We start from the raw sequence: 26,795 nt of genomic DNA on the forward strand, positions 1-26,795 counted from the left end.
TGTTAACTTTTTATACAGAGAGTCGACAAGATGATATAACATCCAAAAATCGCACTCGATTTGAGTGGGCCGATGAAGTGGGCGTGGTCACGAAATTCAGTAAGAGACTATTTGTACCCCGTGAGTTTGATATGATAAGCTTTAGCACTCATAATTATCGTCTTCCTGGAAGAATGAAACTGAAGGGAGACGTCTTTACAATTTTATTGCTAAAACCGAAGTTTAAGGGCACTAAAAACCGAAAAACTGATATAAAAAATTGCGAAAACCACAAAAACGCGAAAATTCCAATGTCCCACTCTGTAAAGCATGATAGAAACAGTTTCACTCTGACGATATGTAGCTAAGTCAAACTGACAGAGTAGGATATTCTAGGACATATCTCTGACCGTTACGGTCAAGACTTGTTCATACTTAAACTTTAATCAGTGAATAATAATCCAATCGGGTGGAATATGCAAACAAGCCAGACTTTAAACTGATACCAGCTATCACATTTTAGAGAAGTTGAGGCTCATTTTGATCAAGACGTCAGGCAAAATTATACCATCTGTGGCGGATCCAGGATTTAGTCAAGGGGGATTCGGAGAATTGTCCGAGGGCATGCTCCCACGGGAGATTTTGAAAATTAGGTCTTCGGAAACATGATTTCCAGCATTTTGAGAGACAATTTAGGGGGTTCGACCGAACCACCCGAACCACCCCTGGATCCGCCTCAGACCATTACTCAGGACTGATCGTCTAATTTACACCGAGGACGACCTTATTCGGTCGTTACTATTACTGCAGGTAATAATTTTTATTAGCTGTCGCGTATTTAGGAAACAATGTGGAAACAATCAGAAAATGAATCGAGCAAGTCAAAGGCGACTTTTCGATTTTTTTTCATCGAGTAATTTTGATAAAAAGCATGTAATGAAAATGAAAAGCGTGTACAGATGAAAGTTTTTCAGCTTGATCATTAAATATTGTTTAATTTTGACTTATCTGATACACAGTCTCCTATTTCCTTTGTTGCACCCGGAAAAGGGACGTCTGCGAAAAGCCGTCGCTTATTGTGTTCCAGCGTTCCGCTGGGTTCTCGTGATCTTGGTAACAGGCTGTGATAGGCTGACACACAGGGCCAGTTGTTTGACTAAACGCCGATTGGTTGTTATCAAATCTGGTCTGATAATGTATGCGGTGATTTATGTAAGCGGGGTTTTCCAGCCAAAACAAATTAAAAACACATGCAATTGTGTACTGTTTTTCGTCGATCGAAAAGCAGAGCGATCGAAATCTTGCGCGAGGGCGCGGAAAATTTTAACTTGTACGGGGAAACTATTTCTTTGCAATTGACAGTGCCTGATAAATCACATCATATTTGTAAAGAGTGTCTGAGAAAACTGCTAAGGCGGCGTGGACTTCGCACTGACTTACGAGAACTTGACGAAGAAATTTCTAATAGCTACAGTTCCAAAGCCTGTAAGACAGGGCTTTCTATCAAGAAAAAGGCCGTCAAGGTACATGATTTAATTGCAGAAAAGTCTGTTTCTCCCTTTTCCACGAGCAAAAAGGGAAATAGGAGACGTCTGCACGCAGGCAACCACCATGTAGCCATTCACAGAAACACAAATAGTCAACTGCAAGACTTCAAATTTGGATGTACATTACGAACCTAACATTGTAGATTGGCCTACGGCAATGTGTGTATTCCAACTAAATAGCCAAAAACCCTTGCAAGTTTTTCGTCTTTACAAGAATGAATTGGGCACTTTCAACCCAATTTTTTTAAAAAGAGCGCAGCTCATGCTTCAGAATGCCATTTACGTGGTCTGGTCACACCGCCAGTCAGAGTCCAACACCTCCTTAGGCAAAAACATCTTTATTCATTTCTTTTACCGTGCCGACAATTCACCATCTTTCTCCTTTCTAAGAACTCACACGGAACCTTCTACATTGTTGGTCTTAGCATTTTTCATGACGCATGTCACATACTAGTTTTGACCTCAGTAGCTTGCCGTAGAGTCTCTGTGGCTCATTGGTAAGGCATCGGGGCGCAGCATCCAAAAGTTTTTTTTTTTTCTTTATCCCGCGCTCGTGACAAGACCAAAAATATCCGTATTCACGTCAGACAAGTTTTTTACCTCCTTTGACACAAATTCTCACTTATAAGTACCAGTTTTTCTGTACGTTCGTATGTAGCCCGGGCAAAGTTTTGTGCAGAATCAAAAAAACCCACTCGGATATTCATGCCCAGCTTGGTCTTTTATCTCCATTCTGACCGAAAAGGCATATTTTCTTGTGCCTTCAGGTTGAAAAGGCATGATTTTCTTATAACCTCAAGTGAAGGGGGCCCATTTCATGTTCATGGCTATTTTGATGGAAAAGGAACGAACAAAAGAAACGTCGAGGAGAAAAACTTTGCGAATTTCAGGGACCGTTCACTCGAGAAACCAATCACCAAAATCTCATCATCTCACTAAGCACCTTTCTAGGCTTAAATCATTGAAAGACTTAACCCTGATAGGATTAAAGAAGCTGGATTATTGGGTTTTCTTTGAGTTGTATGTAGAGATAACATATTTCATTTTCTTGATTCACAACAGGTGAACTCACAACATCTGCTTTAATGATGGACAACTTATTAGTCGCAGTTTGGATTCTTCTACTCTTTGTTACTCTTACATCAACTAAGCAAGGTATGGATAAATAAAGCCTTACGCTATTACTTTAGTTACTCTGGAGCCTTAGTGCTCTCATCATTCCGTATCAGTGCAGTATTACGCTATTTGAAAAACGATCTTAAAAAGTGTCGACATCTTTTTGAATGAACGGGTGATATTTTTTATTCTTTGATTTACCAGAGACCAGGTCGTTGCTTAAACGGAACAATCTTTTTCAAAATAACTTGGATACTTCGCATGAACTCATTGGTCTAAAAGGGTGTTTAGATGTGGCTTTGTGACGGCGTTTGTGAAATTTTTAGTCACACACCCACGAATATCATTGTATACCAATACGAAAGGGTACTTTCTCTGTGTTTACATGACCTTGGGGTACAAAGTGTGGCATATCAAAATACATATTTTCTGTTCAGTGATTTTAGAGAAACAGCCATTTCCAGAGAAAACATGGGTTTGGAGCCCATCAAGGCCAACGACTGCTAGTGGTGGGCCGAGAGGGGTATGAGTCTATTATTTATCTATTGTAAAAAGAAGAATTCAAGTAAAAGAAATGATCCTCGCAGTGGAGATGCAATTTAAAATAACAGAAAAGAGGGCTGTGACACACAAAAAAATAAAAAATTAAAGCTTCGACGAGATTCGAACCTGCGCTTCCCTGATACTAGTTGGTGGTGCCAACCAACTCAATTACGAAACTAGGAAAGTTTTTGTTGGTTGTTAGTTCCCGAAAAGTAGTCTGAGTTGTACCTAAATATTGTGAAAGTAATAGCATTCCTTTCAAGGTAAACGGGGGATTTTAGCTTCAAAAAGGCCTCGCAATGAAACTCAAAAAGGTTGGCAAGGAGTATTTTTCAAATACCAAATCACTCAGTTTTGCTTCTTTTCATTTTGATTGGGTACTGCTTCCCTCATTTTAAAATGAGAGAACCCCCCCATCCCCCCCCCCCCCCAGCGGGACTCGTTTGGGCCTTAAACTTTGTTTTCCTAATTTTTTTTTAGTGAATAATGACCCTAACCATAATTCTTGAGTCAGAGAAAATTAAACCACAAAGTTCAGACTGATTGGCAAACAGTATATTTCGTTAACTGTAGGGGTTTGAAGGTTTAAATTAATACTACGATGAAACTCCAAGAGATCTTAGGAAACAAAATGTTGTTTTTTTCCTTGTTTAATATCTTTTGAAAAATCACTTTCTAACCAAAGCTTAGAGTTGTCTACAAGCAGCGGAACTACTGCTAAATTCCTTCTACTTAATTGAATTCTAACTCAGTCATTGCAAAATGGCTTTTCCAAGGGGATTGAGCAATTTAGGCTCATCTTTTAACCACTACACGATTTAATTATTTGAACTGGTTATTTCCAATAGTGGACAAAGCAGACATATTACTCAACTTGAGATCTTTCTCGGGATGAATTTCCACAACCAAACAACTGGCTAAGAAGCGATTCCATCGAGATCCACAGTGGGGCGAAAACAGTCCTCGTTACCATCGAGTACCGAACATTTAACTGTTCATCGTATTCTGACAAAGGAGGGAATTATTGCAAAAACTATTTCGACTTATACGAACATCAGTCCTGGCAACAATCAATTCTCGACCCACTGACAAACAAGGCTAGCTATATAAAGATTGCAAAAACAGCTCCGTCAGCTCTTGGCATCAAAGTGACTCAAAAGTTTCGTGTAGAAGTTAAAAAAAAGTACATCCTTTTGGCATTTCATGACCAGGGCTCATGTAGTGTCCTTTTCTCCCTCACTGTTAGTTATTTCGTCTGCCCAGAATTGCCTCGAATTAGTAGCTTGGTTTTCTTACCACAAACAACAGCTCCGGCGAACAACTCAAAGCCAGTTGAAGTTAACTGTGTTACTAATGCTTTTAACAAGCAAGGCATTCTAAGCCTGGATTGTCAGAGTGATGGGGTCTGGAACATCAATTCACTTAATGGAAGTTGTATATGCCGGGAGGGGATGGAAAATGCAGCAGGAGAATGCAAAGGTATACCACTTAATATGTTAAAATAAGATAATGTGGCAGTGCAGTGTCAAATAATGATATATAAACTAGTTCACTCTGGTAATAAAATGTCAATGACCAATTAAATTTGGTTGCGTTACTGATGGTATTCACGAGCAAGGTGTTCTACCGCTGAATTGTCAAAGCGATGGGTTTTGGAACATGAGTTTAATTTTAATTTAATTTATTTCCATTTCATTGCAATTAAATGGGAATAAACAAAAGAACACACAATAATAACAAATTGGATTACATAACAAGGCAGTGGGGAAGACTAGAAGGGAAATGACGAACCATACATGCTAGTCAACCCAAATACAGATATATAAAAAGTTAATCAAGGTATGTAATTAGCTAGCTGCTAACTACCTAACTGAGTAATCTAACTAACTAACTAACAACCTTACTAACTAAGTACTGGTTTAGCCCAGGTGGTACAGGGGTGCTCAGGGTCGAAAACCCTATCGTTATAAAAAATAGTGCATAGTCTCTTAAGAAAAAGAAACACTACAGTTGGCCGTCCACAATGCATCAGGCAGATTGTTCCATAGATACGGAATCCTATTACAAAATTTTCCCTTAAAAAGTTCTGTCCTGAATCTATTAATGTTTAGTTTATTACTTGCATGTGATCTTAACCTCTCATCTGAACAAAATTGAAAATACGAATTAAGTGAAGAGTTAAAATGCCCGCACTTCAGTTTATAAAAAGTTTAAAGATCCTCGACTTCTCTGCGGTAAACCAGTAGTAGCAGGTTGAGACGTTTTAGGCGTTCATTATAGTAGGGTAACATAAGCCGAATAAATAATCGGGTAACATAAGCCGAGTCGCACGTCGTTGCACCCCTTCTATTATTTTTATCATAGTAATTGATTTTGGGCTCCAGATTTCAGAGGCGTACTCAAGGTGAGAACGCACGAGAGCCACATAAAGGGATCTCAGAGTTGGTAATGAAATTTTGCTTCCACTGATAGTGCGACGAATAAAACCCAGCATTTTGTTAGCCTTGTTTACCTGGGCGTAGATGGGATCATTGAAGCTAGCTGTATCTGACATAAGTACCCCAAGATCGCGCTGCGCTCTCACCCTGCTAAGAACCTTCTCTCCCATTTTGTAGTTACAAATTATGGGGTTGGGTTTCCGTGTTACTGTGCAGAGTGAGCATTTGTCAACATTGAAGGCCAGCTTCCAGTTGTTACTCCAGTTCACTGAACGTCAGATGAATAAACATGGAGAATATGTAGAATACAGGAAGAGAATGCAGCGGTATATACTAACAATTTGTAGAAGTACCAATAATTCTTCAGATGTTAGACTTTTTCAGGCCAGCAAAACGATATGACAGAAATAGATAGTCAATTTTTAGCTCGGTATTGAAAGAACGAATAAGTGTTTTTTGCGTCTGGTCACGAGTACGAGCGTAGGAGAAAAATGATTCGAATTCTTACGACGAAGCAAAGCTCGAATTTCGCGCTCTGTCTTTCACCCACAGAGACTCTCCAGAGTGAACCAGGTCATTACTAGTTTCTATGAATTACGTGTAATCCGTCTTGCAGACTGTCAGGATCAGCAATGTTAAAGAAGTAAGACAGGAAATACGGCGAACATAAGTTCGGTAATGAAATAGAGAAAGTCTAATCATGAGACGAAAAAGCACCATTCTCTAGGATTAGACAGAAAATTAATTTTTTAACGGATGTGTATCCTAAAAACCTCAAGCCTTAGTTATCTAGTTTCCTCGTTCAAATTTCAAGCGAATCTCTGCCATCCCCCTGACCATCCTCGTTTCTTTTTTGTCTTAATCTTCCCATAGCGATGTTTTTCTTAAAACGAGTTTACACTGCGACATAAGCAGAAGCATTAGCGTAAGAAAACCTGAATTTAAAATCTAAGCATAAATAATAAATGGTGCGGGTAGCTTTTACTTTAAATTAAAAAATCTAATCAAATAATAACTCTTTTGTTATTTACGAGAATAAATTTAAAGTAAATGAATTCAAATTTGACAGGATCAATGTCCACATGAGTATGTGAAAATCCCAGTTGAAACGAAAAGATTCTTAATAGGTAGTATTTTGGAAAGTGACTCAGCGTTTGTGATAGGAATGACTTGTATCATGAATGAAGGCTATAGGGAAGGGTAATGGGCTTTGTCTCCGTCACTTGTCACTGCATAAAGAAAACGCTCAACTCCATAGTTAAGCTCAACTCATTCGTCTTTCACTGAGACTGATAATGTAATCTTAATAATTCTATTTCATTTCGTTCTTCAGATTGCCCAAAAGATAAATACAACGACGAAAATGGCTTTAATTGTACAGGTACGGATGCAAATATAGTTTTGTGGTTTAAATAGTACCCGTCCAATTAAACTTAATCGGTTAAATGTTTGTGGCGCCTGGCTCTCTTCACCTCTACGTATTTTAAACTACTAGTGCATCACTCTTCTCCTGATATCTCGAAATTTTGGTTCACTTGTGATTAATTTTGACATCTTTGTGAGACGTTTATCCGTAAACGTATATATTTCACAAGTGTCATTTCTACCGTATGAGCTACTGTTGAACAATATGACGCAATACCCAGATATAGCCATCTAGCACAGAGATGACACGAAATACGTTAGACTGTTTCTTTAAAACTTGCTCTTGCAGACTAACATGGAAAATTATAAATATATTCGAGTGAAGGAAACATGCGTTATGACCTGTTTTATCGGGCAGCCGTTTAGCTTTCCGAGGGCGGATTTCCCTCGAAATAATAAAGAAAATAAAACAGTTTAAGATCATTCCTGATTAGATATTGTTTTTAGTCTTCTGACAACATATCCTAACTCAGTTATACCATCAGCCCCGGAAAATTTCAAAGTTATCTTCGTTAACCAAAGCGCGTTGGAATTACGGTGGCAGCCTCCTGCAGTGACCGGTGATCAAACCCAGGTGTTTTATGACGTCGACTGCCGAAAGCAGTGTGAAGGTGAAGACGAGAATAAATGCTTCGATAAAGCTTGCGGGGATGACGTCATTTTTATACCAAGAAGGGATGGCCTCAACATTACTCGCGTTTTTGTTGGAAATCTATCTACATTTGTATTCTACACCATGAGAATCTACGCTAAGAACCGAGTGAGCGAAGTAGCGAGCGGAAAGTATGGAGTTGCCGCAAACTTCTCAACAATAACACTGAGGACTAACGGATCAGGTAAGTCAGATCCTGGAATAAATAGAATATCACACAAATTCCCATCTATCTGCTTTTATAATGATGTTTGTTTATAACGCGCGCTGTCGTTGGATAAGAGCGTCTTTTACCAGAGGCTATAACATAATGAGCAGTGGAGCGGAGCAGAGCACAGTCAAGGATTCTTTGTTGGCTAAATCTGTTGTTTCAGTGTAGAGACTTAAGGTTACATCACAGCTGATTTTAGGAATGAAGTTCATGACATCCTCGGAGACCCAGGGGCTGAGTCGATTTGAAGTTAGGGCATGAAGAGCCCCTGGGGACATTGTCTTACAAGACTAGTTCCAAACGGTCGCACTCGTTCTGCCATCTGATTGGTGCCAGAAAATCTTTGTGTTTTTCTGCCCAATCAGAGTGAAGTGTGCTTTAGAGTCCTTTCGTGTGTTTTAACACGGACATATACTAGTAGCTCAGTTTCTCGCTATGTTTGGCTGTAACTTGCGACGGAGATTTGCTTGAGGTGAAAAGTTTCAGTCTCAGCACACAATGTAAGAGAAGTCGATCAGATTGTCCGCGAAAATCTTACCGGAAATCATACTGAATACTTTCGCAGGTATCACTAGAGAAAGTGTTTTAAAGTTTGCTAGGTTTGTATAAAACACGATGATTGCAGTCATTGATACGTCGCTTTAAACGTTAAAGGAGATTTAAGCTTAAATCTTTCTAGATTTTTTGCATAATTTGCTGTGACTGAAACTTTGCCAATCCCATGAAGTTATTTCGTCGCACGGGCCACGCAGGTATGTCGAGCAACTGGTGCATTCGCCTACGTAGCTTTCTGTTTTCTGTGCGCGCCAAAATCTAATCTTAGTAGTAAAGACAATACGGCCAAGGTTGCAGAGAACGTTGAGTTCGTGGACGACCTCCAGCAAGTGCTAAGAGAAAGCTTAGCTGTGTTTCCGGTTAGCTAATTAAAATCTGAACAAAAACTTGTTAACGAGAACATCGCGGGAAGGAGAGATGTTTTCAAGCAGTTACCGAAGGGCTTTGGAAAGAGTTTAATCTTTCAACTGCTGCCTAGAGTGTTGAAATTCTTGAGCCAGGAAGACCACGGATTCTCTTCTTGTCCCTTGGTCATTGTCATTTCACCTCTTATGTCGATTGTTTAAGACCAAGTTAAATACCTTTGATCATTGGGAATCGATCCGATGCTGTTTTCAGTGGGAAAAACAAAACCAAAGACCAAGAAATTTTGGATGGAAAGGGTGGGTTCACTTTATTGCAAATGTCAGCTTAGTAGAACAGGATCATCTACCCACATCTAATAAGCAAAAGTTTCCACGCTCAGCTTTTCTTTTTTTTTTTTAAGCGAAGATGAGATTAGATTTTGGCACTCACGGAAAGTTGCGCAAGAACCAGTTGCTCGACATACCTGCGTGGCCCGTGCGACGAAATAACTTCCCGGGATTGGCAAAGTTTCAGTCACAGCAAATTATGCAAAAAATCTAGAAAGATTTAAGCTTGAATCTCGTTTAACGTTTAAAGCGACATATCAATGACTGCAACCATCGTGTTGTGTACAAACCTCGCAAACTTTAAAACACGTTCTCTAGTGATACCTGCGAAAGTATTCAGTACAATTTCCGGTAAGATTTTCGCGGACATGGTGGATTTCTCTTACATTGTGCGCTGAGACTGAAACTTTTCACCTCAAGTAAATCTCCGTCGCACGGTCCAAACAAACAAAGCGAGCAACTGAGCTACTAATATATGTTAAAACACACGAAAGGACTCTAAAGCACACTTCACTCTGATTGGGCAGAAAAACACAAAGCTTTTCTGGCACCAATCAGATGGCAGAACAACTGTGAACGTTTGGAACTAGTCTTGTAAGACAATGTCCCCAGGGGCTCTTCACGCCCTAACTTCAAATCGACTCAGCCCCTGGGTCTCCGAGGATGAGTTCATGAGGGCTTATTCATCTCTCTGTTAAAAAAAAAGAAAAAAGAAAAAAAAAAAAAAAAAAAAAACATTAGTTCCAGGTAAACCGGAAGTGTTCGTCGAACAACCAGGAACGACTGTCGTTGTATCTTGGACTCTGAAGGAAAAGAACGGCATTATTGAAGAATACCACGTGATCTATGTCAGAGAGGATGATTTGTCAGATACCAAGACTCTTGCCACTAAGAAAATGGAAGTGCAGTTTGATTTAAAGGCGGGAAAAACATATGAATTGCAGGTAGAAACATTTGATCACTTATTCGAGTTAGGGAGGTAGTTCTGTACAATTAGGTTCGGTTTGGCAGATAAAATCAACGTGCCGTGGCTACAATTAAAGGTAAAGTCAGAGCTAATTATAATTTCCATTCTACGTTATTGTGCCAATTAAAATGACGTCGACCGACCCCACCCCAAGTCCAAAATATTCTCACACAAACACAACGTCTCTGTACTGTCATTATGCAAATTAGGTCATGCAAGCCTTCACTTAACTTTAGTTTACGTCATTTTGAAGATCATACCTTCGGAAAATTACTTACGTAGTTTGGTGGAATTCAGAAAAATGGTAAATTTCGAAAAATTGTTATTATCACTAACATTCTTTTGAAACTAAAGAAAGCACTTTGGTTTTTCGTGTGGCTCAGTAAGCTACTAAACAACCTGACTTTCTACAAAACTTACATTTTACAGAAGAGGAAGTGTCTGTTGGTTAGATTTTCCTAGACGCTATATCTTTGAAACGCCAAGCGAGTGAAACTGTACAAATTTCGACCTGCTAGGACCCAATTGATGGATTCTAGGCGATGGAAGCGAAAAGTTGGTTTTCCTCGAGAAAAGAAACGTGTTTGAGGGTTAAACACAAAGCATTTAATAATGAAGTAATATCGTTTGTCTCATGGTGTAGTCACTTATGATGTGAATCGCGACGCTTCGACTGCATACCACTAGTCTCCATTAGACGATAAAGCCGACCTTATCCCTTTATTATTATTTTACTTTAATTGGTATTTTACTTTACCACGATGAACAGGCACAACCCTTTTTAAAGAAATTACACAGCATTTCTTGTCTTATTAGGGGCGACTGTGTGTGCAAAAGTAAAGACATTTTTAAATTTTTTTAGCTTTGCCACAAAAATCCCATTTTTGGTTTTTCCACGGATGCACTGTTAATATTCTCTTAAGTATTATGGCTGTTTAGGGTGAAGCATGATCGAGAAACACACGATGACTGAAAAAGAACGTCAATTTTTAGTTCTATACGAAAACGTCGTTCTGTACTCTTGAGGAACAATCCTCTTACATGAGTAATTCGGTTTCTTTTCCTTAAGGTATTTGCTATAAACCAGATCGGAAGAGGACCTGCAGGGGTGAGGATGTTTACATTGAGAAACGGTTAGTACGTGTACTTCGTTATGACGCCATTTCCCTCGTAAGATAGACTAAATTACACCCTCATAAGTATTTCAGCAGTTCTCCCTCGTTATTTCTATCAATTTATAATTAACCAAAAATGAAATCAGTCGAGGTGTTTTCGATTTTTGTGTCTCTCCGCTGGGCCAAAGTGGCACCACAAAATTCAAATGGAAGACTCTCATGAACCATAAGTTAGAAGAGCTACATCACGATTTTTTTGAGTTAAGAGAGGAGGAACTAAACCACAAGTCTGTTGCTAAGAGGGCTAAAAGACTCGTTTTTCGTCAGCGGTTTCCCGCGGCATTTCGTGCCGGCCGCGTTAAACATGGCGGGAAAATCAAAGTTTAAACACAAATCAAATGGTATAAATCCACCAGCTCCCAAAATTTTGCCCATCATTACAAAATGACCTCGTTGTTAACCGTACGTGGGTTTCGCTTACAGTGCCAAAAGAAAATACGAACTTCGAAAAAGCGCCTGAAGGAGTTTCTCTTGCTACCTCAAAGTGATGACTTGAGAGGCAGAGGTCCAGTTGTTTACCAAAACCGAAGCGACACAAACAGATGATTCGATAGAAGATAAACATTGTTTACCCTTCTATGCTACTTACCGTCCTTATTAAATGTACAAGACCTTGCTGCGTTCTGTTCAAGTTCTAATTATAGATTTTCTCGGTCTGTTTCTTTCAACGAGGAATCTCTAGCATCTGAAAAAATTGCAAATCAAATCGCTGGCATTTTCGATCGCTACGATCACAACTGGGACCTCCAAGCGATTGCAAGTTCTGGATACAAACTAGTTTAACAAGTTCCGATTTCTTAGTTGTCCCTTTTTAGTCTCATCTAATTTTTGAAAAACGCTGCAGTGATGGATTACGAGTAACTAGCAAAACTGGAGTCAAAGTGGGTATTTTAAAATAATTTCATCTTTTCTGGCGAAAAGTACTCTGCAAAATCCATTCTTGTCTCTGACCCGCGGTTTTATAGTCTCGAAAAAGTACAGCCACAACCGCGGAAAGAACAGCCTGTTTTCTTCGTAAGGCATAACCCTGATGAGCCTGCATCAAGGAGTATGTTGTTGAATGGGTGTTATGAAAGAAGAAAATAGGATACTAGTTGACGAGGAACGATTAATGAGTGTTACGCTAAGTTTCTCTATTACGGAAAGCGAATTTCTGTAGTTCTAACAATCGTAAAGAAGAAGGTGGGAAGAAAAAGACTAGGACTAAATGAAACATGATTAGCTGGCCTTTCTATTTCGATGTGTCGCAGTTTGAGTGATACAAACAATTTTCCCCGTGAGCAAAAAAAAAAAGAGCAATTTCTCTCCGCGGTCTAGGTGCCATGCAATTCACAATAAGTTTTGATTTTGTCTCTTAAAAAAATGGAACAAATTGTCATTTTAATTTGCTCTTGCGTACATGTACATTTATTGGGCAGATTCCGAGACTGAGACCTATCTAGAGATCGTCTACGCATTGGCTGCCATATTGATACTTTGTATCATGTGTTTCATCTTTTACATCGTTTGGAAACGGTAAGTTTAGAAATTATCAAGCACAGAATTAAGAATGTAGAAAATTTAGCCTCCGCAAACGAGTTAAGATAAAGCACACCCTCAGAAAAGACGTCTCAGAACTGCACAAGAACTTACCGATACACAACAAAGTCACTAAGTCACAAAAAGAGAGGAAACATTTTGGTTAGCAGATAAAACTCGTGGTACTCTTTTTTGTCGAAAGTTAACTTGTCGAGGTGGAAGCCTTTCTTACACATTCAGATGACATTTGTGGCTCAATTAATTTTTTTTTCGCTTAAAAAATGTTTCAAACTAGTTGAGTAAGTTTCAAGTGAAATATATTTTGAACGTAGCTAAAATTGAATCACCACAAAGACGCTTAAAGTGATACACACTTCGACGAAATTCTGTAAATCTGAAAATGCTATTAATATTATAACTTTTAATCAAATCATTTGGTTAGTATCTTACTGAATTTCTATAATGAAACGAAAGTATAGTTTTATGATTTCGTATTTTGGGGAACAGATGGGACCGAGGCCGAAGAAATGAGGAAAGGGCAGCAGAATCCAACATTAGGGTGTATGATGGTAAGTCCAATCTTTTAAAAACTATTTACCTCTATTATAATTGTAATCCGAGTTAAATTATATCATATAACCAACCAAAAAAGCAAACAAAACTAATAGTCAAGTAAACAAACAAAATAAACCAAGCATGCTAACAAACTTCATTCTTATGTGTTCGATTTCGTAAAACTAAAAAAGGTTAATTCAATAAGGTGTGTCCGCCAGCAGCACAAATCATCTCCTTGAGGAGATACACATATGGTCGCTTTAATTGCCCTGTGTCGAACAGAGACAACTGAAACAAGCAGTTGTGTACGGCTTTTTTTTCGCTCAAATCAGTGCAAAGTCAAAAGACTCGTGGATTGCACATTGATCCTTACAATTGTAAATTTCTCCTTAGAAATTCCAATCAGTTCTCTTGTTGAGTACCAAAATTTGGATGGTTTTAAACTCGACCGTGAACAAATAACCACAATGAGAGTACTTGGAAGTGGCAACTTTGGTCAAGTTTGTAAAGCAGTTTATGGACCTTTGAGTGCTGAAGTTGCTGTTAAATCATTAAAAAGTAGGTCCATCACCTTTCTTTGTCCAAAATATTTCAAATGTCATTAATAGACCGTAATTAGTCAAAGTTTCACTCAATCAACAACAACAACAACAACAACAATTTAACATTTAAATAGGGCAAACTACTATATAGATAATCAGTCGTGCTTTTTTACAATCAGTTAAGGTGAGATCGGACGTCAGAATTCGTGAGGCGCACGATGCAGCCACTTCAGTCCATGTATTGATCTCACCTTCCATCCCCAATTCACCCTAGATTAGACACTACACAAAGATAGACCACAACACCGGGCACCACGTGCCCTACTCTTTTCGAAGAGTGTGTGGGTTCTTTAACGTCCCACAAATCTAGCAATCAAATCTAGCAGTTTACGTATTCTTGTCTGCGTCCGTTTAAGATGTGGTGAGGGTTCTCCTTGCCATTCCTCTCTAACCTCGATCATCTGATTTAAACCTTTGCGTTACGTTCTAGGTAATGCCCTGCCGAAAGACTTGCAAGATTTTATTACTGAATTGCACCTTATGAGCTCCTTGCAGCCTCATCCTCATGTTGTAAAACTCATTGGTTGTTGTATTGAAAAAGGTACATCTAATTTAATTAATTTAATTTAATAACTTCTAGAGCACTACTTTCATTCAATGATCGACAGCGCTTAACAACTTAGAATACTACAGTAAATTTAAATTTATGAAACTAATTACATGTACATTAATATTAACAATGTATGTTAAAAATAAGAATAATGTGGAGCATCCATAATAAGCATCTTAATTAGGAATAAGGACCTTAATAAGAAACTTAATTAGTAATACTAATAAAAGTAATTGTCAGACAGGGTACTTTGAGAAAGCTGCACGAATAAAATAAGTTTTCAGCTTACATTTAAAAAAGGAAAATGATTGAATATCACATAATTCAGCTGGCAGAGCATTCCATAAGTACGGGGCAGCAGCAGAGAAGCATCTGTCCCCCATCTAGATGATTCATTGTGCCTGACTAATTAATTGACTAATCTGGAATAAGCTTTGGCTTTTATCTGATTCCAGATCCCTCCCTAATAGTTTTGGAGTACTTAGCATATGGGGATTTGTTGGGATACCTGCGTAAGAGCAGAGGATTTGAGGACACTTATAATACAGGAGAAAAGGGACCAAGTTCATCACTCAGTGAGAAGGACCTCTTATCTTTTGCGTGGATGATTGCTGATGGCATGAATTATTTAGCATCAATGAAGGTGAACGTGACATTTTTCGAAGCTGAAAACGAGGAAATTACATGACCATAAAATACCGAATGCCTCTGCAGTTTGCATCGGGCTCTATATCATCCACACTCAAACTCTACAATCACCCTCGGGAAATAGCCAAAATTACAAGAGTAATTAGCCAAACTAGGAAAACCATTGATCACACAATTTACATCTTATTTCAATATCAGCTTGGCCCGAAAAATTATAAAAGTGTTTAAAGTTTACGCCTACGTTTTCGTCCAGTAAGGCTTCTTCCTCACAATTAATCATCATTCAACGTAACTGAACAAAAACACAAGGTTATCTGGAAAAGATTTTAAGCATCGTACCTTGTGAAAAGAAAGCAGTCACTTTGTTTAGAGCTTAGCGTTACCACAAAGGAGAGAACCTTCAAATACACAGACTAACCTTTTCCTCGATTTAACGTAAAAAGGTGACTATTCAGTATAGGTAAATTACAATAGAACTCTCTATTTGGTGACATCGGTGACAAGTAAATGAATGGTTGTGCGGTAAAAAATGGAAAAAAGGCTTGAATATGAAAATTGAGAAAAAAATTAAAAGATTTAGTGTTTCTTCTAAAACGTCTGGGAATAACTTCCTATGTTGCAGATTGTTCATCGTGACTTAGCAGCTCGAAATGTGTTAGTGGGTGACAACAGAGTGTGTAAGATATCGGACTTTGGTTTAGCACGTGGTTTGGAGGAAGACATCTACACTAGAAAGACTCAGGTGAGCTCTGAGTAAACTTTCTCCTCAGACGAGTGTATATACAGCTTTTGCTAGCTTCCCACTTAAAAATTGTTGATCCTCTACAGTAAGCTCTTCGAAAGAAGGCGCAGTTGAATATTTTTATAGATACTGCGCGGTATAAATTTAAATTTAATGATAATAATAATAATAATAATAATAATAATAATATTAAAGAAATCATTGAATACTATATTGTTTCAATTCTCATAACTGTTTTTTTCCTGTTTTTGCCATTCCTCAATCTAAGGCTCGTCTTCCCATTAAGTGGATGCCTCCAGAATCTCTATTCTATGGAACATCAACTACTATGAGTGACGTGTAAGTTTTTGCTACTTTCTCTTTTTCCAAAGCGTTAAGCGTGAGTTTCCAGCTGTTCTATTTACCTCTTGGGCGTTTGGTAAAGTTTTGCGAAAATCAGTTGAAGAGTAAAGGTGTGTAAATGGTCTGCTGAAACCCAACATCTCTTTTTCCCTTGATTTCTTGATGACATAACCGCGTAGAATGAGACTGACACGTTTTGAAAACGCTTTTCGAAATCTATTTACAAGATTTTTATGCAGTATTATAGCCACTGCGTGTCCAGTGAACCGTATGCTTAAACAAACCTCAATTACCAAAACAAGCGATGTTTTTCAGTCAATCAGCACTAATTAATTTTGCACTTTACAGTGTGTGATGAAGGGTATCTTGAGGAGATTGATCATAAGGCTCAAAAAAATAATTTACAGATTAAGATCTCATTAATATTTCTATATCATACAGATGGTCTTACGGCATTGTGCTTTGGGAGGTCCTTACCATTGGTATGTAGAGTAATGCGGAGAACTTCCCTTTGGTTAAGGGACATCACTCTCTGATTATAAATTGTCTTTCATCTGGAAAAAGTAAGAATACTGTAGATTCGCTGAATTTGAAGATCTCTGGCGATATTTTGAAGTGTGATGATGGGGAATGGGATAAAATTGTGCAGTTACTGACTTGTAAAATCAAAATGAAGGCAAAATTCCTTAAATTCTTGCTCCCGACCTCGACCTCGGTTTGCCCAAATTTATAAAAAAAAGCTTATACAACAAACCTAAAAGAATTTTCCTTTTGAGAAACAGGATGTTGAAGAATCGTCCAGTCTTTTGTTACACATATCCTTTCAGGCGAGTCACCTTATCCTGGAAAAACGTCCAAAACAGTAGCTGATTTGCTGCAAGCAGGGTACCGTATGCCCAGGCCAGCACATATCTCACAAGAACTGTAAGTATACCCGCGAACTGCACTATCTTATAGTCCGAATAGGAAGACTAAGCATATAATTTGCGACAAAAAGCAAACGTCAAAAATTAACCTGTCTTGCCGCCTGCCACCAAAGTTAATGCATTTGCATCTGCAGGAAATACTATATTTTTTTCTCACTTTAACTTTAGGTATTGACGCCGAAAGGAGAGCAAAATTAGTCTTTATTTTTTACTGTTTTCCGTAAACTTAAACTCGAGGCCTGGGGCCTCATTTCCATACAATAACATCGCAAAAAAAGGGTAAAATGTTTATTTCTCTATCTCTTGCTAAATTCAACATTACAGATTGGTACTTCAATTTTCCCTGGAAGTGAATGTGAACACACCAATAGATTACTTATCTTGGTACAGTTTCAGTCAAGTTAACCCTTTACCTTTTTGTTGATGACACTAACCTTTTATACGCTGATAAAAACCTAAAATCCCTCGAAGCTATCGTCAGCTGTGAACCAATTAAAGTTGTCGTCTGGTTAATCGCAAATAAACTCTCCTTAAATATTAAGAAAACAAACTATATAATTTTTCATCCATATCAAAAACGCATTAATTTTAACATTTGCATAAAGGCCTATAATGGCCGCACTAAAACGTTCTTTGAACTTGAACGTAAGGATAATGTTAAATACTTAGGGGTAATAATTGGCCAACATTTATCCTGGAAACACCACATTAAACATATTTCTCTAAAAATCAGCAGAAATATTGGAATTATTTCGAGACTAAGACACTTTGTCCCTTTAAAAACACTTCTAAGTATTTACAATTCATTAATTTCTCCCTATGTATCTTACGGCCTCATTGCCTGCGGCCAAGCTTCCAAATCTCATTTAGAAAAAATTCTTATACTCCAAAAGAGAGCCGTTCGCCTCATCAATTTCTGACTTTCAGAACGGATGCGATTCCATATTTTGCCCAATCTAACATTCTGCCAATCTCAATGGTGTACTTCAAACTTTCATCAATCTTAATGTTTGATGTAACCGCTAACTCTGCACCTCAAAATATCTGTAATCTATTTACTTCTACACAAGACATACATCAGTATAATACTCGCTCATCATCTTCTGGTAACTACTATATTAATCATTCTAGGCTCAATCATCATGAAAACTCTTTTTCCATTGTCGGTGCTAAACTTTGGAACAGCATTCCCGAAAGCTATCGGAAACTACTAAAGCACATGTTCAAAAAGAAAATTCAAGCATTACTATTAAACCGCCGCCTGGTTAGCTCAATTGGGAGAGCGCCGGACTGCTGTGCGGGAGGTCGAGAGTTCAATACCGGCCGGACCAACACTCAGGGTCTTAAAATTAACTGAGAAGAATATGCTTCCTTTCTTTAACATCAAGAAATGGTTAGATATTCTAGTCTTCTCGGATAGGGACGAATAAATGGAGGTCCCGTCTCCTGCAGGGTTAGGGGCAGGAGACGTTAATTTCCCACGCACGAGATTACTGTGTGATGGATGTCCTCCCCTGGGGTGGGATGGGTGGGTAACAGGACCCCCGTTGATACCAGTGTTTACTACACTGAAGGGCCTATCCTGTATAAATATAGATGTCTGACTATTTGAAACTCTAGAAACTCTGGACAGTTATGCTGACACTAGCGCTCTTATTTCTCAAATAAAAAAGGCATCTTAACTACAAATCAATCATAAATTTTAATATTTTTCTTCACTTTTTGTCCCTTTTTTTTTCCTCTTTTGACAAATAATGTATTCAAAAACAACTTTTTTAACGCCTTCAATTAGTAATTCGTGTTTGTTTGTCCTTAACATCGCCCACCTAGATTAGCACGCTATTTGCAGGCGATGTTTATTGTAACTGTTTTAGAAGACCTAATAAACCTGTAAACTTGAACTAAAAAAAAAAGTCATTTTTGCTGTAGGTAAAACAGGGAAAACGTTTGTCTAAATTTCTCCAAAAGTGCACCGATTCTGGAACTGAAACCACGCACTTAGTTGGTTATAATATTCTAGTGCAAGACATTGAAATAATGTTATCTTCTGAGCAATGTCCCGAAGAGAAATCTCCTCTCTAGCTTTAATATTTAAAAAAAAATTGATGAACCTTCATGCAGGACTACCCGACGTAACTACAAACATGTACCTTAAATCGTGTGCATATCATCCAGATTCCGAGTACTGTACCTTTCATGGAATTTGAGCAATCCGAAATCCTTTGATGATACACCGCTATACTTGTTTTTCGTCTGAAACATGTTAAAGTTGGCTAATCTACACGAAATAATCGTAACACTGGTCATTTGTCATAAACATGTATTTCATCACGATGGCGTTATGCTGGATTTTCCCATGAAGTTTTCATCAGATCGCTCCAAAGAAGACGAGAAATGGACATTTTTTGATATTTCAGCAGATTTCCGCGCATTCTGAAGTAAATAACCAAAATAAAAACAGAGCAAAACCCGGATTGAACGTTAGTAAAGTGAGAGTGAGAGTATAAATCACAACTTGTCAGCAGTAGTACAACATGTAAAACCTATCACTCGCGCGAAAACCATCCCAAAGTGGAGATTTTGAACAACTCAGTATCCCCTCATTACAGCAAATGGAACAGGGATTTTATCACACTAATTTTCCATAAATTTAGCTTTTTAAGGGAATCTTTTATATGCTTGAACAATATTTTGGCTTTGAGTCTTGAGATTTCTTTTTCTTGATAATAAAATACGATAGTAAGGCCCGGTTCAAACGCCGAACTTTTCATGAGCCGAACTCAATTCGAATTTGGACCAACCCAAATTAACAGAAGTACGCCTGTTGATTCAGAAGCCGTTCTTTTTGGCCGTTTAAAATACAGTTCCGGTAAAACCACTCAAACTGCTAGCAAAATACGCTAAAATGATACGCCGATCTTTTCATGTACTTAATTCAAGGAATTTGGTTCGGCCTATGAAAAGATCGGTGTCTAAACCAGGCCTAAGTGCCTACAAAATTACAAAGGTTCTATTTTCGGTGTCACATGGACCGAGGAGCACAACTTTGTCACTGATGAATCAACGGGCACAATCTTCTCAGTTATTAGCTTGATAATATCCACAGACTAACGTTTTTGGACCAAATGCTCTCCCTCTTCTTCCTGGTGAACCGGCCACCTCAGGGGGAAATTAAAGAGACCTTTGACTTCCTGTTGTGTAAATCACCGGAAGATTGCGTTGTATTCATCTTTCTGTAAGCTTACAAAAGCTATCCAGGAAAAAAATTGTGGAAAATAATCGTAATGAAATCACTGTTATTTTTTCCTGATGAAGAACGTGAAGCAATCCAGAGCTACGAGTTGCACTTTGCGTGTGGATAATGAGTAGTTTGAAAGGTGGAATTATGACATTAGGATTTCATTGAGTGTTTTATTTCAACTTTGTTTTAATTTTTTCCTGAACAAGACATGGAAGGAAACATTGACTGACTCGATCGCACTGCGATGGTGATAAGTCTCTCGTTATCATGTCTTATGCAAATAGTTGACAGTTTTCCAACAGTTTTCAGATGATTCGAAATATCTCAGTTGCTGTCACCCGGAAATGACAGCTGCCCGAACCTGCTCTTTGTAAGGAGATGCAATATATGTCCTACAAATTGCTATTGTGCCAACTGGGTTTTACATGTAGTACTACCGCTGACAGGTTGCGATTTGTACTCTCACTCTAGGTGTTTATGAACATTCAATCAAGGTCTCCCTCTGTTTTTTTGTTTTTTTTTTCGTTTGTTTGTTTTTTGTTTTTTGGTTGTTTTTACTTTAGAATGCGCGAAAATCTGCTGAAATATCGAAAAATGTCCATTTCTCGTCTTCTTTGGAGCGATCTGATAGAAAATTCATGGAGAAATCCAGCGTAAAGCCATCGTGATAACGTACATGTTTAGATAAGATAGATAAGATAAGACCTTTATTTAAACACGATGATAATTAAAGCTAACAGCTTGAGGGGTCGTGTATTTAGTTTATACATTATTAAAATAAGAAGAAGACCAGCTAAATAAGCAAAAGGCTAACGCTAACATCTTAATCAAAAGTAGAGAAAGTCATCATTTCTATCGCGGACAGCTGAAGCTGAAGCAATATTAAATTTGAAATCTCTAAAATAAGGCTTTGTTTTCAAGTTTCGAAACAGCTCATTCGGGTTTTTGTGCAAGATATTACCGGTGTTACGATAGTTTCGTGTAGATCAGCCAACTTTAACATGTTTCAAATGACAGACAATTACAACAATGGTGTATCGTCAGAGAATTTCGGATTGCTCAGTCCCATGAAAGAAGGTACAGTACTCGGAATCTGGAGGATATGCACACGATTTAATGTACATGTTTGTAATTACGTCGGGGTAGCCCTGCATGAAGATTAGTCACTTTTTTTAAAATCTTTCAGTGTCTTGCACTTTTCATTTGTCTGAAACGTTTTTTGTGGAGAAATTAGATGTAAACATTGGCAATGTATGCAATATCTGATTTTTAAGCTTCGAATTGCCACTATGAAAAGTAGAGGCCGGCCCGCAGAGGTTTATACATATTTAAAAACTAGAATATTATAACCAACTAATTGCGTGGTTTCAGTTCCAGAATCGGTGTACTTTTGGAGAAATTTAGACAAACGTTTTCCCCGTTTTACCCTGCAGGAAAAATGACCGAAACTGTACCAAGATAAGTAAACTATTGGTGTGTTCACATTCACTTCCAGGGAAAATTGAATGAATCAAAGTAAAAACGATTGATGTCACTATGTATACTAGAAGTACCAATCTGTAATGTTGTATTTAGCTTGAGATAGAGAAATAAACATTTTACACTTTTTTGCGATGTTTTTGTATGAAAATGAGGCCCCAGGCCTCGAACAAGCAGCCAATTTTACCATGGCAACAAGAGTGCTGCAACCTTTAAAAAGGGAATGTTTGTGCATAATACAATACAAACTTTATTGACACTCCCTAAAAAGGGTTTTTCGGTGACAATGATCCAAAAATTACAAAATTTTAATACTAAAAAGTATAATAGAAAAATTAAGGAAGCTAAAATGTTGATAATTGTTCGCCAAAGTTACAATAAAGAGCGATGAGAAAGGAAAACAGCAAGTAATTTGGCTCTTAGTTTACGCTTAAAATCACGAGAAGAATTACAGAGTTTGAGGGTATTATCCAAACTGTTCCATAGACTTAATATACAATAAAAGAAAGTCCTTTGTCCAGATTTAGTTCTATATAAGGGTATATGCAGATGTTGGGAGCTTCTGGTCGTGCGACCACTTATCTCACCACGTGTTAGAGACTTCGAGGAGATATAAGTATGAGCGGAGCCAGTCATACATTTAAAAGCAAGTACGGCGTCACGGAGATATAGCTGAGATTTAATAGGTAGCCAGTGACGTTCTCTCAGAAGCGGAGTCACGTGGTCAAATTTTCTGAGACCAGAGATAATCCGGGCTGCAAAATTCTGGACCGCTTGTAGTTTGAGAAGGTTAGTGTCTGCTGCATTAGACCGCTTATAGTTTGAGAGGGTTAGTGTCTGCTGCATTGGACCGCTTGTAGCTTGAGAAGGTTAGTGTCTACTGCATCAGACCGCTTGCAGTTTGAGAAGGTTAGTGTCTGCTGCATTGGACCGCTTGGAGCTTGAGGTTAGTGTCTGCTGCAATGGACCAGACAGAGGAACAATAAAATAACTTACTAAACACTAAAGTGTTAATTATTATCAATAAGGTCGATCTGTCAAACACGTGCTTAACACGATTAATTTGAGCTAAACTTGAGAAGCAAGAGGAAACTGTTTTGACAATATGCTTGTGAAAAGTAAGGCTCGAGTCAAAAGTCACACCTAGGTCTTTAACGACGTGCACCGGGATTAGTTCCTTTCCTAAGAGGGAGAGACGAATAACCGGGATATTTACGTATATGTGAACGATCCTTCGCAGTAAAGCACTATTTGAGCAATAGTGAAAATCAGACCTGAAAAAAATTTCAGGCCTGTACGGGATTCGAACCACTGACCTCTGCGATACTAGTGCAGCGCTCTACCAATTGAGCTAACAAGCCAACTGGGAGCAGGCCATCAAATTAATTCGACATAAACCCGTAGATGATAAATCAAACAACAACAAACATATCTGCGAAGGATCGTTCACATATACGTCTCATAACCGCAGTTCATACATATGTTTCATATGTTTGTTGTTGTTTGAACCGGGATATTATTTAAATTTTGTCGAATTCCATCAATAATAAGCTTAGTTTTATCAGGATTCAAGAGCAGACGATTTGCGAAGCACCAGTTTCGAATCTGTAGAAGGTCAGCGTTAAGGTCAGCAACAGCCTTAGCCCAGTCTTGGACTGGGAAAGAAAAGTAAAGTTTTGTGTCATCGACGTAACTTTCAGTAAAACAGGATCGGGGAGCGAGGGGTAAATCGTTTACATACATATTAAACAAAATGGTCCGAGAACGCTTCCTTGTGGCACGCCTGATACAACGGATTGAGGACAACACAGAATTTATTCGCACTACTTGTCGTCTGTCAGAGAGATAGCTGGTGAACCAGGCAACACTGGATGGCGAGACTCCAATATCCAGCAGTTTGTTGAGCAAGATTCCATGATTTATCGCCCCTGAGTGGCTAACTGCATGCTAAATTTGAAGGAGGGTTGAAAATTTTCATTTCCCAAGATGTTTGATTCTTACAGACTCGTTCTTAAGTACCTAACCTATTTCGTGGTCTGTACTGTATGTTGCGCATGCGTTTTTCCCTCTCGGATTAAAGGCCCAAGCACAGCCATAAATGCGAGCGGTAAAAGCGAGGTCCATAATTTACACCATGGGTGAGAGAAAGAGGGTAGTTAGATATTTATCATATTCTTTTGGCGACCAAACAAACTGTTGAATTATGTGGGCCGCATAATGAAAAAAACGACCTGCTAACTCAACCAAGCACAGCGTACGCTCTAACTGAGAAGTATAATAAGAATTCTGACTGAAAAAAGTCATGAGTGATACACTTCTTGCGATTCAGACAGTGTTGTAAATGGTCTCGGATAAACGGAGTAAATTATGTGAATGATGACGTCAGTCAGAGGAAGGCATAGGCGTACTTGGAAAATAAGAACTCTGAGTACGGTCCCTATAGGAGTCGAACCTTTGACTTTCCGAATGTAAACTATTCTCTTCATTTTTTCTCTTTTCTCTTTCAAACAACTAAATATAATGAGGTATCAATGTCAAGAATATACAACACACTTATCAAAAATGGTTATTCTTATTTCAGGTACTCGATTATGAGAGAATGCTGGGAAGAGGCTCCTTCAAAGAGACCAACATTCCAGTGGCTTTGCTCGGCGATGAAACGACTTCTGGATGATCAAAAGGTTTAGTTTGAAAGTATTTCCCCGCTGTTATATTTTTGTTCTATCATTTTCATATCATAGCCTCAATTATTACTACTCTCTGGTTATAGCTTTCCTTGAGTTTCCCCCTTCCTCCTGTAGAGGAAGGGGGATTGGGAAAGGGGGGAAGAGTAGGAATAGTTCATGCACTCCCATAGCTTAGAATATTTCAGATATGATATTTCATTGTGCACTAAGGAGGGACGGGAAGGTACCATAACAAAGTCTAGGGATGTTTTTAGCTCAGAAGGATTGACTTGCCTAATCTTCTCTCAATACTATTCAGTGAAGTATTCCTAGACACGTTTCATCTTAATCTGATCTCTTTTCCAGACCTACGTAAACTTGGAAATCTACGACAGCAAGAACTATGTTAACTTTGATATGATAATGGACAAGGAGTGATGAAAACTGTTCAATTTATTTCAATTAAGACTGGAGGATGAAAGTCTAATCCGACAACGCAAAGCTCGTTTAAGACTTTACCACCTAAATATCCACGTAGAAGGGAAATGAAGGAATTCCTTAATGTTTTCGGGGCATAAGTGTTCGTTTTAAAAATTTTTGTTAGTAGCGTTTGTATCTGAAAGTACTATGGAGAAAACCGTTTGCTAGGCGATAAATGTGACCTCAAAGTTTAGATCGGAAATTTGGCAGAAACTTTTAATATTGACAATGTTTTGGCAGAAGCTTTTACTTCAAATACAGTTTGTAGTGTTTAAAATGTAAAAGTATATAATTGCTTGTAGCTCAATTAAAACACGTTTCAACGACTTTTTGTTTTTCTGTTGGAACAGAGGTTTGAATGATGCAGTCGGTCTCTGTTTCAAATTATTAGTATCAGATTGCCTTTAAAACAGCTAAAGACGTCTAATATCAACCTTTAATTCTGCTGTTTAAAGAACGATGACGTGAGATTTTGGTATACGGTTAATAGCGACCGCATGCCCAAAAGCCTAAAGATGGCATTTTAACAACTACAAAAATTCGATTAGTCTTGTTTCTGGAAAAAAATAGTTCTGTTCATTTAACTCACGCAAAACGACCTTAGGGATTTTCCAATCAGATCATTACTATTTTGGTTTCGAAAACCCTTGATCTGTTACAAGGGGGATATTAAGAAATATCATGGTGCTTTAGACGCCTTACCGAGCCCAAGACCGTATCACACCATACGCATGCCCCTTTGTGAACTTTTGATGGCCATTACATGTGTGTAAATTGTTTGCATGCTGAGCAAAACTCTTTCTTACAATGGATTCCACGATTCTAGAGTCTATTGGAGGAGATTTTGGTTCAGGTTATACACTTAATGAATCAATTTTGATATGTATGTGAGTTATATTCCTTGTGTAGTGTATTGAGAACAGTAAAAGTACTTGTACTAATGTTAGTGATATTACTGTAAGATTACTGAGTGGAGTGAAAGTACTGTGACTAAGTAAGACTATTGTACCAGCTTATAAGATACTTGATCAATGAGTAAAGACAGTGTAATAGTAAGCAATTGAAGAGTGTGTGTCTCCACTAAATGAATACACAACACCTTGAATATCTCTTGTACCTTATTCCAGCCTTACATCCATAGATTTGTACGGGGATAGTCATGCAGCTCTTACATAGTTAATCGTAAACCACTATATGACTGTTACACTAAGTAGCTACTGTGCCTGTATAGTAGCGCAAGCCGACGGTATCTCTGGCGCAACCTTTAATAAACAAACCATAACAGACGAGAGTCTAAAAGTGTAAGCTAGTTTTTTACGACCCAGTTGGCTTGGTTGATCGACCGTCAGCCCTGTTGTATACGATCTTCACGCCAGTAAGGATTGTAGTCAATTTGGGAATCGTAATTACTGTAAAGGTATGTATTAACATTCAGCAGGTGCTAACAGTTTGTATCGGATAGACAATCTCTCTATGACAAACAAGAGCTATGCGGATTTTCTAAGTTAGCTTCCATCATTTAAATCGAGTTTTCCCGAGGGAAAACTTTCTCCAAGTAATATGTAGAGATGACTCTGATTTCCACCACAAATCAGAGTCAATGTGCCAGTTTCTCGATAATCGTGGTTACCCTGTTTCTGTCGTTCAAGCGGGTTACCACCGCGCCCAACTTATTGATCGACATTCAGCACTACAAACGTCGCATGAGGAAGATTCCGACCGCATTTCATTCACTCTCACGTTTCA

The 26,795-nt window shown here is 38.3% G+C and overlaps 1 protein-coding gene across 1 annotated transcript; it reads left to right on the plus strand.

The window, feature by feature from the left end:
- Positions 1 to 4,086: 4,086 nt before the first annotated feature.
- LOC111334704 (ephrin type-A receptor 7) lies at positions 4,087 to 26,109 on the plus strand. The gene is made up of 16 exons (XM_088731915.1): positions 4,087 to 4,664; positions 6,957 to 7,004; positions 7,522 to 7,884; positions 9,900 to 10,102; positions 11,195 to 11,258; positions 12,719 to 12,815; positions 13,326 to 13,387; positions 13,767 to 13,931; positions 14,406 to 14,516; positions 14,981 to 15,168; positions 15,796 to 15,915; positions 16,184 to 16,254; positions 16,699 to 16,739; positions 17,085 to 17,181; positions 24,485 to 24,584; positions 24,936 to 26,109. Exons 1-16 carry the CDS (start codon positions 4,637 to 4,639, stop codon positions 25,005 to 25,007), a joined length of 1,830 nt encoding a protein of 609 aa, XP_088588041.1. The 5' UTR covers positions 4,087 to 4,636; the 3' UTR covers positions 25,008 to 26,109.
- Positions 26,110 to 26,795: the final 686 nt, after the last annotated feature.

The sequence above is a fragment of the Stylophora pistillata genome, chromosome 8, assembly GCF_964205215.1.
Source record: "Stylophora pistillata chromosome 8, jaStyPist1.2, whole genome shotgun sequence".
Taxonomy (NCBI): domain Eukaryota; kingdom Metazoa; phylum Cnidaria; class Anthozoa; order Scleractinia; family Pocilloporidae; genus Stylophora; species Stylophora pistillata.

Excerpts from the sequence above, each read along its gene's own strand:
- LOC111334704 (XM_088731915.1), top strand. The coding sequence starts at position 4,637 with ATGGAAAATGCAGCAGGAGAATGCAAAG. Across the intron at positions 11,259-12,718 it reads GATGTTTACATTGAGAAACG|ATTCCGAGACTGAGACCTAT; the intron begins GTTAGTACGTGT and ends TTTATTGGGCAG. Across the intron at positions 15,916-16,183 it reads TCTACACTAGAAAGACTCAG|GCTCGTCTTCCCATTAAGTG; the intron begins GTGAGCTCTGAG and ends CCTCAATCTAAG.